The sequence below is a fragment of the Trachinotus anak genome, unplaced genomic scaffold (assembly GCF_046630095.1).
Source record: "Trachinotus anak isolate AG129_WGS33_773 ecotype Australia unplaced genomic scaffold, CSIRO_AGI_Tana_v1 ptg000013l, whole genome shotgun sequence".
NCBI classification, from domain to species: Eukaryota; Metazoa; Chordata; class Actinopteri; order Carangiformes; family Carangidae; genus Trachinotus; species Trachinotus anak.
Window position 1 is genome coordinate 8,059,957 of NW_027273864.1, and position 14,787 is coordinate 8,074,743.

At 42.7% G+C, this 14,787-nt stretch overlaps 1 protein-coding gene across 2 annotated transcripts; it reads right to left on the bottom strand.

Moving 5' to 3' along the window:
* Window positions 1–11,173: 11,173 nt before the first annotated feature.
* tada3l (transcriptional adaptor 3 (NGG1 homolog, yeast)-like) lies at window positions 11,174–14,703 on the bottom strand. Of its 2 annotated transcripts, none has more exons than XM_071493351.1 (9): window positions 14,492–14,703; window positions 13,920–14,167; window positions 13,515–13,762; window positions 13,226–13,331; window positions 12,960–13,095; window positions 12,777–12,880; window positions 12,498–12,604; window positions 11,821–12,012; window positions 11,174–11,707 (listed from the first exon to the last, which is right to left on the bottom strand). In XM_071493351.1, exons 2-9 carry the CDS (start codon window positions 14,127–14,129, stop codon window positions 11,515–11,517), a joined length of 1,296 nt encoding a protein of 431 aa, XP_071349452.1. In that variant the 5' UTR covers window positions 14,130–14,167; window positions 14,492–14,703; the 3' UTR covers window positions 11,174–11,514. The 2 variants fall into 2 exon arrangements, with proteins under 2 accessions (XP_071349452.1, XP_071349453.1); XM_071493352.1 differs by lacking the exon at window positions 14,492–14,703 and adding an exon at window positions 14,284–14,411 and having other exon boundaries at window positions 11,369–11,707.
* Window positions 14,704–14,787: the final 84 nt, after the last annotated feature.

Sequence of the window (14,787 nt, forward strand, 5' to 3'; positions counted from 1 at the left end):
TTCCACATGGGTCTATCTGGGCCTGCAGAGTGTCAGTGCTGTGGCATCAGATAGGCCTCAGATTCAAGCTATATTTACCCAGCTCTCTGAGAGGAAATGACCAGACCCTAGAAACCCATCACACACTCTCCCCCGTGGCCTTTTTCTGTACCAGCCCATTTAGATAACATAGACAGGTCTGGTAGACAGTCAGTAGGTGGCTGCAGGGGTAAACGTCACTGTGAAGGCACAAATAAGATTGTCAGTAATAGACTTTCGTTGAAGAAGGGTCAAAAACACTGCTGCATACAAATGTGTTCATGTTTGCTGTATTAACATTGTTTGTGTATTACATCCTGAGCTACCTGGGAAGTAGGACAAACAGGCTTAACTATAAGCAAGGAGAACAGGAGCTCAGAGCAACAGTCATTAATAATAATAATAGAGTCATTAATACCAAATTTCCATACAGATGGGATACTTGTGCAGAGCTCTGCTGTGACTGAAGGTGATTCGAGCTTTTGTTGCTACCACACAGTGAGGAATGGTACTATAGATGGTATTGCTTACACTGATGATGTGTTAGAGGTTCAGATTTTACCCAAATTATGATAAAGGAAGAGGAAATGTAGGCGTGAAATAAAATCTCCACATAGCAGCTCCTTTGTTGTTTGTTATGGATTAAAAGCAGTTCAGCTGGGTGTTAAGCTGCCAATAACTTCTCACAAGCTGAGCAACTTGATCATTCAGAGTGCTGAGGAATTCAGCCGGTTCAGCCAGTAAGACCGGGCACATTGCAGGGTCTGAAAACAACATACTTGTGTCACCTACAAAAACATGTCCCTTTGTCCCTGTGAAAGTGTTGTTTCTGACAGTAAGTCAGAAAGCCAGAAAGTCAGTAGCCCAGGTAGAAACAGTCACAAATTTAGTAATTAAATAACCTATGATCGTGTATATATAGATGGACAACACAACAGCTCCCCAAAAGTGAAGCCAAAACATCTTGATCACCCCCTGGTGGTTGGCTGCAGTATGGGTCATGAACCCTGCGTCCTCCATGTTGGCGGATTCGAGTGCACATCAAATAATTTCTTCCCAAAGATGGTTTCTATCATTTTAGTTCATCCTTATCACGCTGACGTATGTTCAAGTAGTTATTTTTCTGATTTTAGCTTAATTTTTGTACAGTGGGAGGTCATTGATGCTAACATTCGGTAGCATTAGCCACCTTTAGCTACTGGTCATATAAGACCAAGTAAGACTGGAGGCAAATTCCCTGACTACAATGAATTCAGCAAGGGTTGTATTTCTTATGAATCCAACTTTTTATTTGTAAGATTATAAATGTGTTATTTCCTCAATCAAAATTTAGAGAGAGTCTCTTTAACTCTTTTTTCTGGCCACCATCATTTACTCAACAATAGGAAAACAATAAGCCTCTAAAAAGTAATCAATAAATAAATATTATACTGAATGCTGTACTGCATGCTGTTGGTCCTTATTGATGATATTTTTTAGTTTTGTTTTTTGTTTTTTTTTTGTTTTGTTTTCTTACACTGGGATTTTGTGTTGTGAGGAGTTTGGTAACTTTTGTAGGTCAATGAAAATGTTACTGGAAAGTAGTTTGGAAAGTGTGCAACCAGGACTGAAAAGTCTGGGCTTCATTAAAACGGAGATATTTGTGGATCAGTTTGAGTTTTCAGGGCCCTCGCAGAAACAACACTTGCTTATCCAACAGCAGGCCTGCATCCTATCATGTGCTCCAGAGGCCCTACATGCCACTCTCACACCTCCAGCTCTTTCTGGCACTTCTACTGGGGCTGGTGGTAATGAGACGAGCCAGAGGAGATAGTACCACGCAGAAGTGATATTGTGGTTAACACTATCAAAGTTAACAAGAGGGAACAGGGATTAATTAGTTAGCCAGACAGAAAAAGACAGACACAACAACAGCTGTAACAGGTTGCACTTTGAGTAAAATGAAGTGATTAAGTGCATCTCAGTGAACATCTGTGTATATGTGGGTAGTAGTTTAGTCCCCACTTCCTTCCAATCATTCAAGTCTCCAGCTCTGTAATATGATCAGATTTTTTCTCACTGACGCAGAGCCCAGGGAGGTCCATCAGAGCTGCGCTGTAATCACTAACTCAGACCCCCCCCCCCCCCACTCTCCCCTCACCCACAATCCCTATCCCACCCCCACTTCTCCCAACGGCAACCAGAGTTGAGGCGCCACAGACGCTTCCAGCCTCACATCCTCCACTCCTGTCCATTTCACACCACACCAGTCTGGCACTGTCGACATGCACACAGAGAAATGATTCCACCCCCCACCAAATGTGGAGCAGGCTTCACAGAGAGAGGCTGCTTGTTCTGTGTCATTCTGCATGTGAGCAACTAATGTAGCATGGGTAACACCCTACATGGGGTGAGACAGAGCCGTGGATGGAGCGCGAGTGGAGGGGAGTACACGGGTGAAGTGAGGTTAGAGCCTTGGTTATAATATGGATGCCATGACCAGCTCTAAACACTACCACAGAATATGCCTTGACCTTTAGCCACCATACTGTTGACACTTTCTAGCACGTGTGTGTGTGTGTGTGTGTGTGTGTGTGTGTGTGTGTGTGTGTGTGTGTGGTTTTAGTGCCGTATTTCCTTATCTCTGGCCAACATGCTTCTACTAACGAGCAGTGCCTCCACCTCAACCTCAAACCCTGCCAACCCCTGTTGGGGGGCAGAAAAGAGGAGGAAGGGGAGTGTGGGCAAGGTTAACTACGCCAGGATCAGCAAAGAAAGAGAGGCCCAGTGGCTGACAACTACTGACAGCTGAGCTTCCTCTCTCAGTGGGACTTTCACAACCACAAATTGACACAATCTCTCTCTCACACACACACACACACACACACACACACACACACACACACACACACACACACACACACACAGATCAATCCATTTCATCTGTACACATAGCAACTGAGTGTTCATGCACAAATTATACCCGTTTTCTCTCTCATGCAGAGTTTGACATTGACTCTGTCAGACTGTGCTGTGCAATTGTCTGTGTGGAAGAGGGGCTCTTATGTAACAAGTGCTGATGTGCAGTGTGTGAGTCTGTATGTGTGTGATGTTATTCAGGTTTTCTTTTGCCTTTGGAGCACAATCTCAGCTCACTTTGTGTATGTGTCCTGTTCTGTACTGTGTGTGTGTCCACAAGTGTGTTAGTGTGTGGCGACACACAACACACTGCAGGGGATGGTAAGCAACAGGTGTAAAAGGGGATGTTAAAACATACAGGGAACCGTTTTTTCTCCGCCTGACTTCTGAACTTTCGCTGTCACCGCTGGCGTATGAGGACAGCTGTGAAAACGGCCTCTTGTTTGTTTCTCAGGGCATAGTAAGCGACCTGCCTTTGCATTTCCTCTTGACACACATGTATCTGTGGTCTGTGTTAAAGAGCACATGACCTGTGTATCACTTGGCTGTTTTTCATTGAAACATGGGGGTCAGAAGCAGCTGCTGAGGTCACACAGCAGAAAACAGGCACGGCCATGACTGATAACCGCACTTCAGACAGACAGCAACAGTGTGCAGGACGTGAGGGTAATTCACACTGGTCACTTACACTGATGACGCAGCTGTTTGGAATTTTTTAACAGAGCTGGTCAACTTTATGTTGCTGACTACAGCCTGATCATGTACATGCTAATGAGACATTTTCACTTTTGGACAGTGGACATGATTTCAGGTAGAAAGGCTATTGTTCCGAGATGGTTACCAGCCATCATTTAAGTAAGGTAAATGGGCAGTTTGTCAGTTTGATATCGCTACATAGCCAACGTGAGCATTAACAACCGTTTACTGACCAGTGTAGAAGAAATGTTCAGCATCAAAATTCATCCCTTAACTCACCAAGAGCTGTCTCCAGCGGTGGAAACCAACACTCTTGTCTTGCTTCCATTTTTGTCACGTCTTTTCTTCTACTAAAGTTAGCATGCTAACCGGCTAGCCCCGGCCCACTTGGACTGCCCCATCACTTTACAAAACCATGTCACTGCAGTGAAGACGTTATGCTGCTCAGAGGGTGTATTATAACCTCTTGTCTTGTAAATGAAATGGCTGAAGCTCTTTATAAAGAGGTGTAAGCAGCTGTTAATGCTGATGTTAGCTATGTAGCAATAGCAAAACTTGCAAATAATTCCTTTAAATTAGCTGCTTTTGTTGTGTTAAATATTTGTTGTGGTTCATGAACAAGTGAAAACAGATAAAAATAAAGCAAATAAGCTCTTTCTTATTAGCTAAATTTATTCTATTAGTCTTAATTGTATGTAGATGAAACTTAATTGTATTAAGATCAAAGCTTTGCAGTCATTTTGCCAACAGCTGGCTCGGCTAATTTTGGTTTGAATGACATGACAAACGCATAATGATGCACAAAAACCAAAGCTTGCCGTTTTTACACTTTGATGTTTGTGTGGGTTAAAGAAATGAGAGGATTTTGTTGCCTTTGGACAGAGCCAGGATACCTCTTTCCAGTCTTTATGCTAAGCTAACGTAGCCAGCTGCTAGTTGCAATTCCATTTTGACCTCATAGACATGAGAGTGGAATCACAATCATCTAACTTCCTTCTTCACATCTAACTCTTGGCAAAGGAATAAGCATGTTTCCCGAAATGTCAAACTATTTCTTTCAGACAGATCCAAGTTTAGAGGACCGTTCTCTCTTCAGAAAAAAACATAATGACTTTAAGTGAGACAATATTGGAGTAGTTGGGCTGAGTAAGAGCCAAAAAGGGGCATCTTTTGGGCAGAGGATGGAGACTGTGTTGATATAAATCAAAATGTAAAATCCATCCTCTGAGATATTCTTGGCCATAAAATCATCTATATCTTCATTCCCAATCTCCTGCACTATCTTGAAGGCCGGGAAACCCCCAACCCCCAACCCCTCCCACCCTCTATCGCTCGTTTCTTTTTGGAGGTTTCCTCAAACCTCTCCTATTTTAGTATGTTCCACCAAACATGATTCTCCCCCTCGTGTAAAGAAAAAAACTCACCAAGCTCTCTGTCCTCTCTCTCTCATAAAACAACGTTGCCCTGTGTGTTTGTGTGCGTATGTTTCCATGCACCAACAGTAATGTTCCTGATCCTGGAGGGAGTAATAAGCACTGAGTACAGCAAGGAGGATAGTCCACCCGGATTCACCAGCAGCTCTTTATAAGGACAAGGGGAAAAAGGCTCTACTGCCTCTATATTTAGATAGACTTTATTGGGCCTCTTGTCTTCGTTTTTCTCCCTTCCCCTCCTCCTGTGCTGTTGCTGTTAGAAATCTCTCACCAAAGCCATGTGGGCGGCCAGCCCTCCTCTCCTCATCGCAGCAAGGGGAGAGTGAGCCTGATAATGATCTGGGTGATAATAACAGAGCAGAGGAAACGAAAGAGAGATGGGAAGAGGATGGAGGAAGGATGACAGCGAAGTGGTGGGTGGTGAGAGAAGTGTTTTTCACTGTGTCTCCTCTGCTCCTCAATGACTATTATCCACAGTGCCGGTGATGTCCTCTCTCTTCCCCACATTGCTCCAGCTCAGAGGAAGCCCTGAGAAAGGGGCATGTCACCCATCGCGCCACATGGGGAGGAGACTCTGATGTTCCAGAGCCCCTGGATGGGTCTCTTCCAGTTCCTCCTGCTCCAGTTTACCCACTGTATATTGAGACTGAGGTGGTAGACATTGTGAATTAATCTATGTGGAAATATGAGCATGTACTGTGTGTCCATACATAGTCCTCTCATAGGCCCCCTCTACATACCTCTGCTATCTGGCCTTATCTCCAAAGTTAGGCATAATTCTCAATAGCTTTGACCTCTGCTGTCCAAATTTTCTTCCAATGACAAACAGCGCTCTAACATGGCACTCTCTTATCCACCTATCTCTCTGTCTCTTATCTCAGTTATAGCCTGGTGATTCTAACAAAGCATTATCAAACACTAGTGGCACTCAGTCAGCACTCAGGAGACTTTGCTACTGAGGCAGAGGTGAGAAAGAGAAAAAGCTCTGGCTGGGATGACTTGAGCCATTTAATAGAAAAGACTCATAAAACCTTAAGCAAACATAGGCTGAGAATTAAGCCTCTGAATATTAACGGCACATTACAGTGACTCGTCTTGCAGGTACAGGGCGTAACAGCAGTCAGATCTCTGCTTCTCTTCAGTCCCTGATCCTGATCTCACCAGATGTTATCTGTTGTCAATTTTTCTCACTTACTCCAAATACCATGAATATAATCACTATGTACTTTCCCATACTTAGCATTTTCTTATACAATAAGACCAAGACTCAACATCCAGTAGCTCTGTTAGGCTGTAGTTAGATACAGTGGTGCTTTGAGCTAAATCCTCACATCAGCATGCTAACATGCTCACAATGACTGCAATGACATGCTGATAGTAAGGCGGTATATTGTTCAGCATTTTAAGGAGTCTTAATTTAGTGTATTAGCATGCTAACTTCTGCTAACTAGCACTAACACAAAGACAAACAGATTAATTCTGCAGATATTTGCTCATAAAGTGTTTGACAAAATGAAATTTTACCTCACAATGACATTAGATTTAAAATTGTCAGGGAATTTCTGTACAAATTTTATTTCAACTAATCTAATAGGTGTAGCAATTTTTCTCTTAAAACCACAATGGCAGTAAGAAATATCCAGATGCTATACATACATTCAAAATACTACTTAAGTAATACTTACTTAAGTAAGTCAGTAGTATTTTGAGTTTAAGTATTATAATGCAAATGTACTTATATAAAATATAAAAAGCAAAAGTACTCCCTCTGCAGTAAAATGTCCCCTAATATAGGCTAATATATTTTTCTATATGACATTGTTATATTTTTACTGTCTTCAGACTGAATCTGTGCCTTTAGTGAAATGTTGGATCATCTTATCGCAGTTTAAAGAGAAATGTCTCCGTGGTGAAACTGCTAATAGACAATGTGGCATAGGGCTACAGCCAGTGACTGCTTTTTGTAAAGGGTGACTCATAAGCCAAATATGTTGGAAACCACTGGTTTAATTTTTAAGTAAGTGGTTTGTATTTTATAATCTTATCATATGTTTTTATGTAAAATCTTAATCTGAAAAATAACTATTAACTACAGCTGTCAGATAAATGTGGTGCAAGGAAAAGTATTTTTTCCTCTGAAATGTAGTGAACTGCACAAAGTTCAACCTCATGGACACACTACAGGTGAATAGGATGGCAATCCATCCTATCATTACTTAGATATTTTAGTCTGGGCCAAAGTGGTGGTCACTTGCATGGCTAATAATGCCCCTACAATGTATGGACGAGGCTTATTTGACTGGGCTCGTTGCCTCTAATACAGTATGTGAATTGCTTGTCTGTGGCTGATTGTACTTGCCTTGTACAAAATACCTTCTATTCATGACAGGCTGGAAACGGGACCCAAGAATCTTTATCTTAGCTTAAAAGATGAACAAAGCACTCCAGACAGATGAGGCTGAATGAGCCAAAACGTTTGATTTGCATATGAGCTGTCAAATTCAGGAGTCACACAAGAAAAGCATCAACTGCCATGCAAATGAGATGCAAATAAGATTCAAAACAGGACCAAGTTAAAGGAGTGGTCAGAAAGGTGTTTTGTGTATGCAGTACTTGGGACTATCTCAGCATTCATCCATACAGTTGTCTGTGCTTCTGACTTCAGGCTAAAAGGTCCGTCAAGTTTTACCACAACAGCAACAGCAGCTCGCTGGGGAAGGACAAACCATGACATCAGAATAGTGGAAGCAGCACCGAAGACAATAGTTCTCTGTGCAGGAGAAGAGCCGAGGCGTAGCCTGGCTGGACAGAGGCTCTTGTCAGTGGACCAGCCGGCCTCAGCAGCTGTCTCAACCTCTGTCTGTATCTCTGTCACATACACTATTTCAATTCAGCATGAAAGCTGACATAGCATTAGGACAAAGGATCAACAGATTTATGTAAAATCCCTTTACCCCTATGTATCCCCGCCCCCCTTGTGTGTGTGTGTGTGTGTGTGTGTGTGTGTGTGTGTGTGTGTGTGTGTCAGTCTTCTCTGTCCATGCTCAGTTCCAGCTCAGGAACGCAGAGACGGAGGTGGTGTAGGAGGAGAGCCCCGGAGAAAGAAACATTACAAACTGTCTAAACAAAGAGCCAATGGACAAAGTAGCCCCCCCTGATAGGAGATCTGGGGTGATAGTGGCACAGTGTGTGTGTGTGCGTGTGTGTGTGTGTAATGTAAACACACAACACACAGCCTGCATTTACACTTTATTCGTCTTCTCGTAATTGCCTGAGTAGATAGAGAAAAAGCCTCCAGACATGTACTTGCTGCATGTCTTGTGCCAGAGTACTTAAGTTCAAATTATTTACCCAGACCCTCCGGTGGAGAGCCCCCTTCTTCAAACAGCCGTAAAGGTTTACAGGCCATGACAGAGAGGAGTGAAGAAGCTCACCATGTAGCTGAATTTCACATGGGGAGAGGAGAGAGCTACGTGATCGAGTGGGGCTGTTAGCGCCTCACACATCCCTCAGGGACGCGCCACCTGGGTTGTCAAAAGGAGTCTGGCTGGCCTTTAAAAAACAGCTCAATATGGGATGTGCAAACAGCGGATGAGCATCATTGAGCATGTATCAGCAGTGTACACTGAAACCCACCTGCCCTTCAGTTTAGGCCTATTGACAACAACTGCAACAAAAGCCCTGTGTGATACACCCAGCCTCGAGGGGCCGCCACAGCTATCTATTCAGCCTCCTTTCACCTGTGAGGAGGATTCAATAGGTCTGTATGTTATTAAAAGCTTTCATACACATGGGCTGATGGCATTATGAATTTGCGTAGAGGACAGCGTCCTTTCCTTTTGTTAAACTGCTGAATGGCTACAAAAGTGGTCTAAAATACTAACCTGCTTGAATCTAAAATGAGCAGATCTTCTTTGTGTTCTGCCGCTGACAAAACTTTGAGTTCTGCCTGCTGAAAATATAAACAAGCAAGCTGACTAGGTGTAGTTCAACATTAGCCACATGATCTTATTCAAATTGGACATGTTGTCTTGATGATGCTGCTGTAGTGTGCATTGTGCCTGAGCAGCACTATAATCTAGTGCTGTTTTTTCACTGGCTGAATAACCTTTAATATTCAATGATAGGGACCAGATTAGTATCACAAACATGACCATAACAAGACGGAATTTCCTTCATAAAATTTTATTCAAATTGGACATGTAGTCTTGATGATGCTGCTGTAGTGTGCATTGTGCCTGAACATCGCTCACTTTAATCTCGTGCTGCCGCTGTTTTTTTTTAAAGGCTGAATAACCTTTAATATTCAGTGATAGGGAGCAGATTAGTGAACATGAACATGACCATAACAAGACTGAATTTCCTTCACAAAATTAAGTTGGTACAAATTATACAAATTGTACAAATAACCTAAAGTTAGTGGAAGTGTTACCTTTATTTTTTTCATCTATTTTTTACCAGACCTCCATTACTAGCATCTTTCCTTTATGGATCAGTTTGTAAAAGTTGTCTCACAGAGTGTGAGTTTGAAACTCACGATAGTTCAAAACAACATGTCATCAAAAAATTGATGGAGACAGGTCATCTCACTTCTCAGTATGTGTTGATTCATATTCTGAATCCCGTGGTGTGGTGGTAGCTGCTGTGACCATGTGACGGTGTGGTGAGGGAGCAGTGTGTCTGATTGTTGCGTTGTCCCTCTGGATAAACTGTGCTGGTCTGTCGCTCCACAGGATGAACTGGGTGACCCCTTGCACACAGCTGCACACTGTGAGACAAACAGTCTCCTGCTTTATCCTGGGATCAAGATCAGTGAGGATATGTTCAAGTGAAGACTAGACACACACCACAGTGACACGCACTCTGCTCATGTAGTGTCAAACACAGGCCTGGTCTGTCAAAAAAAACAAAGACTGCCATCTAGTGGTGCCTCTGAGAAGAGGAAAGTTTGCACAGTCAGCGTGAGGTCATCGTTACCTGAAATATTTTCTCAGAAAGGGAACACGAAAGCAGCGAGGCTAAATAATTATAATAATAATAAGAAAAAAAAAAGAAAAAAGTAAAATAGTATCTTACAGTTCAGTGTATGCTATTTTGCATTATTATTAGGAGACATTGTGAAAAGAAATTATAACATAGACATTGCTGCAAAATAAGTTTATAACATGTCATATATGCTAAATAAAAAAAACATAGGTGTCCACAGATTACAAAGACAGCAAGGCAGCTGCTAATGGTCCCTGTTACTGTAGTAATGTTAACATAATACTAACACACATTTTAACATTATATCAGTAAATAAACAACTTTCCTCAGGCATAGCCACCATCTAAGGAAAAAGGCCCTCCATGCTTGTTGACGGCTAATCCCTGGCTAAATATTTTATGGTGTTTGGCTTCTTGGTTATCGACCATTATTTATTCACATGGTTTAAATGTAGATAAGGAATGCAGTGAGTAAAAAGAGACATTCAAACATTCATGCAAAACCTATATTTTGAGATATTAATGTGCTCATCATGTTTTCAGTAGTGTAAGGGGGTAACACATAAGCCCATGTTGTTCAGTTATATGGAAAGTAAATTTGCAAAAATAAATAAATAAATACTTGTCGCTCCAAAGTCTCCTTTCATATGATTCTTGTGTCATGTAAGTCTGGATGCTGTATCTCAGTGGATGGACATCGCCATCTCTTGGACCACGAGGGATCCTTTTATGTCTCTGTTGTTTCTACCACTACCTCCCCAGGAAAAGACTGAGCCTTTGGTTTTAAAAAACAAAAGTTTGAAAAAATAAAAGTCAAATATAAAGTAAAGTCAAATCTCAGTGTTTAGTTAATCTATGTTTCTGTCAAATCTACTAAATAAATAGAATATGTCTGTCTTCCAGTGCACAGTGGTGGTACAGAAAATAGTCAACAAGCAAATAAACATAGCCACATGATAAACTCTTGTTTGAATCCTCAACAAGAGTCTGTGTTTTAGAGCTCATGGTTCTGATGCTGGTAACCAGGTGGTTTCCAGGGGGGGCTCATCATCAGGACTAAAAATAACACTGCAATACTCACACCATATGCCTGATGCATCCCATCTGATTTGTTTGTTTCATACACATGAAAAAAACTGTCTCTAAGTGGTACTGATTTATTCAAACATTCATGTGTACTGTTTTCATAACATTACAATGGTAAACAAAATAAAAAGCAACATAAAAAAATATCACTGACAAAGAAAAAAATTTAACAAAAGGAGAAAAATTCTCTGATGCATTACAAGTGTTTCTGCTGTAGATGACATAAACACTACAACAGAAATGTCCCTACTCAAATCATGTACACCTGCAGTAAACTGTATCATTCATCATAGATACAGCTGTTCACTGACCATCTAACAGCTGTCACAGCTGTCCTAATCTGTGTGGCCGCCTCCAGCATTTTTCTGGGTAAAACCAGACACAAACTGTTGCTTCTTCTATCCATCCAGTAGCTTGAGGATGCTCTCCCTCTCCTTCAGAGCTTTCCAGGCCTGGTCCTTCTCCTTCTTGGTTGGAGTGCGTTTCTTCTGCCGCGCTGCCATGATCCGCCGAAATCCCTCCATCACCTCATTGTCAGACACCCTGACTCTCTGCCTCAGCTCCTGCTTGCGCATCTCTTCTTTCGCCAACCTGCGAGACAACAGCAAATCAGAATTCAGGTCAACAGCTGATCATGGACAAGACCTGAATTGTATACAATTTATTTCATGATGAATGTATCCAGTGGTTGCCTGGGTCCTCACCGGAGCAGCTCCTGCTTGCGAGCTCTGTTGTGAGCACTCAGGGCTTTGAGCTCCGCTTGTCTCTTCTGCAATTCTGCCAAGACCTCGTCCTCAGAGTCTCCTCCTGGTCCAGGCCGCTCCTCAGAGTCCAGCAGCCCCTGGGCGACCAGCTCCTCTTTGATCCGTGCCTCTAGGGAACGTGTGTGAGGAACACTGGAGGAGGGAAAGAAAGATAAAAGATTTGCGATATGAGACATAAAAAGATAAAAAAGTTCAGACAGGCAACTTGATACCTACAATAAACTTTATCAGGCAACAAACTTCAGAGCACTGCGGAGGACACACAGTTTCACCTGTGTGCTGTGTTTCTAAATATGCAAGGCTCTATTTTACAATCATTCCAGTGCTCCACATGAATAGGAATATATATGTATGCACAGACAAACACCTCCTGTATACACATAATGCATACACATGAAACCCGGTCTAGTGAATATACTTATAGTTCAGTGATTTACAGTTGCAGGCCTGACTGCTGTGAATGACGATGACCAGGAATTAAACTGTTAAAGCAGTCTGTAATGAATGGGTCCGACACAGGCTGTACATGTGTTTATTATTCCACGTCTTTGTGTGGGAAATGCAAATGCAATGCAGTGGGTCATCTTCTCCGGAGAACTATGTAGTAGTACAAATACCTAAAAGCTTTCCCTTGGCTTCGAGGAGACGTCCCAGCGCCATCGTTAGCATCCCTCCCTGAAATGTCTGGTATAGGAGAATCCTCCATGGGGGATATAATGTTCTCCTGAAAGCAAACATGGAAAAATAAGGTCACATTTCGGTGTTTTCACAATATTCACACTTGAATATCTCAGCTCCAAATCTCACTTTTCAGTTATTTGTGTTTTCAAAAGCCACAATGCATTAATGGAGGTTTTATTGGTGTACATGGTGAATTACAAAATAATGAGTTGCACCTCTACAAGAGCCTGGAGCAGACGCTGCGTGAGAGGACCAAAGGGACAGCCATCCTCTGGAGATTCATGTTGAGACTCTGACTTTTTCAGCAGCGAGTCCACATCTAGTTAAACATGAAGATGAGTGTTGAGGTCTAGTAAATACAGTCTGGCATCAAGGTTCAAGCCACAGTTTTCCCTCACCTTTTGCATCCAGTTCAGACAGCGGTCCTCCCATGAGGCTCTTCTTCTTGTCATTGGCTCGTGCCCCTTCCCTCTGCTCCTCCAGCAGATCCTCTTGAGCCCACCGCTGAGAGTAGTGTTTCCCTAGTGCTGGAATCTACAGTTAACAGACAGCACCGAAGTTCAACACACATTTAACACAATAAAAACATGCAGAATTGTGGTCATGGCCCTGAGTGAAGGTGTGTATAACATAAGAAAAAGCTCAAAGGCTTTTTTTATCATACTTTGAAATACTCGGCTTCATCCTCTGGGGGTTTCAGAAGCTCTTCTAGCAATCGTATCTCTTCATTTGTAATATCGGCGCAATATGGCTCAACTGATGCCCAGAATCTGAAAACAAAAATAAAATTTGAGACGCAACCTTACCAGAAAAAAACTGAGAGTCTTGCCAGAAACTAGCCTCACTAATACGTTGAATAAAATCAGGATTTGACTTAAGGATCAAAGAAATCATGTAGGCAAGGCAAATATCAACAGAACTGAGAGATGTTATGAAGAGCAGTTGATGCTGACCTGTTGGGAGCATCATTTTTGGGAGTGCGAGGAATGTCTTGTGGATCGTCTGTAAATTCATACTCTTGGACTTTAGGCTGCAGGTTTTTGGATTTGGGTCTGCCAGGACCAGGACCTGGCCCATGACCACCTTTGCCATCCAACTTCTGTTTCTTTGGTTTGTGACGAGAGGTGGCAGCAGGGTCTGGGTCTTTCCCCATCTTCAGAAAGCGCTTGTCTCCCTTCTTGTCCTGCCAGTCTGTAAGAATCTGAGACACAGCAGTTTTCACTCACCAACAGCACCAGGCATGGAGTGGATAGAAACTACAAAATGACACTTCTGAAACCAAACTAGGGGTGAAAATCTGATGCCACTGTAGCAGCTCATAAACAAAGAGCCTGGGATAGTGTCCATCTTTATCCTACCTGTCGCTGCTCCTCCAGGGCCCGCAGGCGGCGGCTGGCTGAGGACAGGAGCGTCTCCAGCTCCAGCTGCAGGGTGTCCAGCTCCTCAATGCCGATGCCATCGTCCTCCGAGCGGCCCAGCACTGCCGTGTAGCGGGGGCACACCTTGACATGCTCGACGGGCTTGAAGTCGTAGTACTTCAGGGGAGGGCAATCCTTCAGCTCGCTCATGATGCTGTGAGGCAGAGACCTGGCAGTACCCGGATGAGCTGATAGAGGATGACAGTGTGGTTAATAAACACATGAGGAGACTCTCTCTCTCTGTCGGTCCACATCACTGTCACACATTAAATACACACGCAGACACGCACGCGTAACCACAGACGTGTACGCGCAGGTCTGCTTCACACAGGACGAGCTCGCTGGGCCCGACCGGCCCAGATTACTCCCCCAGCTTGATATAAGCTGCTATCATTTCATGGTTTTACAAACAAACGTTCAACACGAAGTACTTCTAATATTACGAGAGCCGAGTGGTACAAACATAAAGTACAGATATTAATCTATGACTGTTTAGGAGCAACGATATATACCGTCAGTGAATGGCGTCCATGATGGAAAAAACCATTGCGGTGAGAGAAGGGGATGAAACACGTTCAAACTAAATTGTGGCCCATTTTCGACACAATAACAATTGTAATAACAAAATTAAAACAACACAATATTAAAAAATTAAACCAGAATTTTAAATCGTATTATCCATTTAAATAAACTCGACAAGTTGTGATAAAACTGATCCTAGAGTAGTATCATCGGAACGAACCATATTGTATTTAGGGGCAATAGAATAAGTAGATTGGCGCTAAACCCGTAATTCACCAGTTAAACA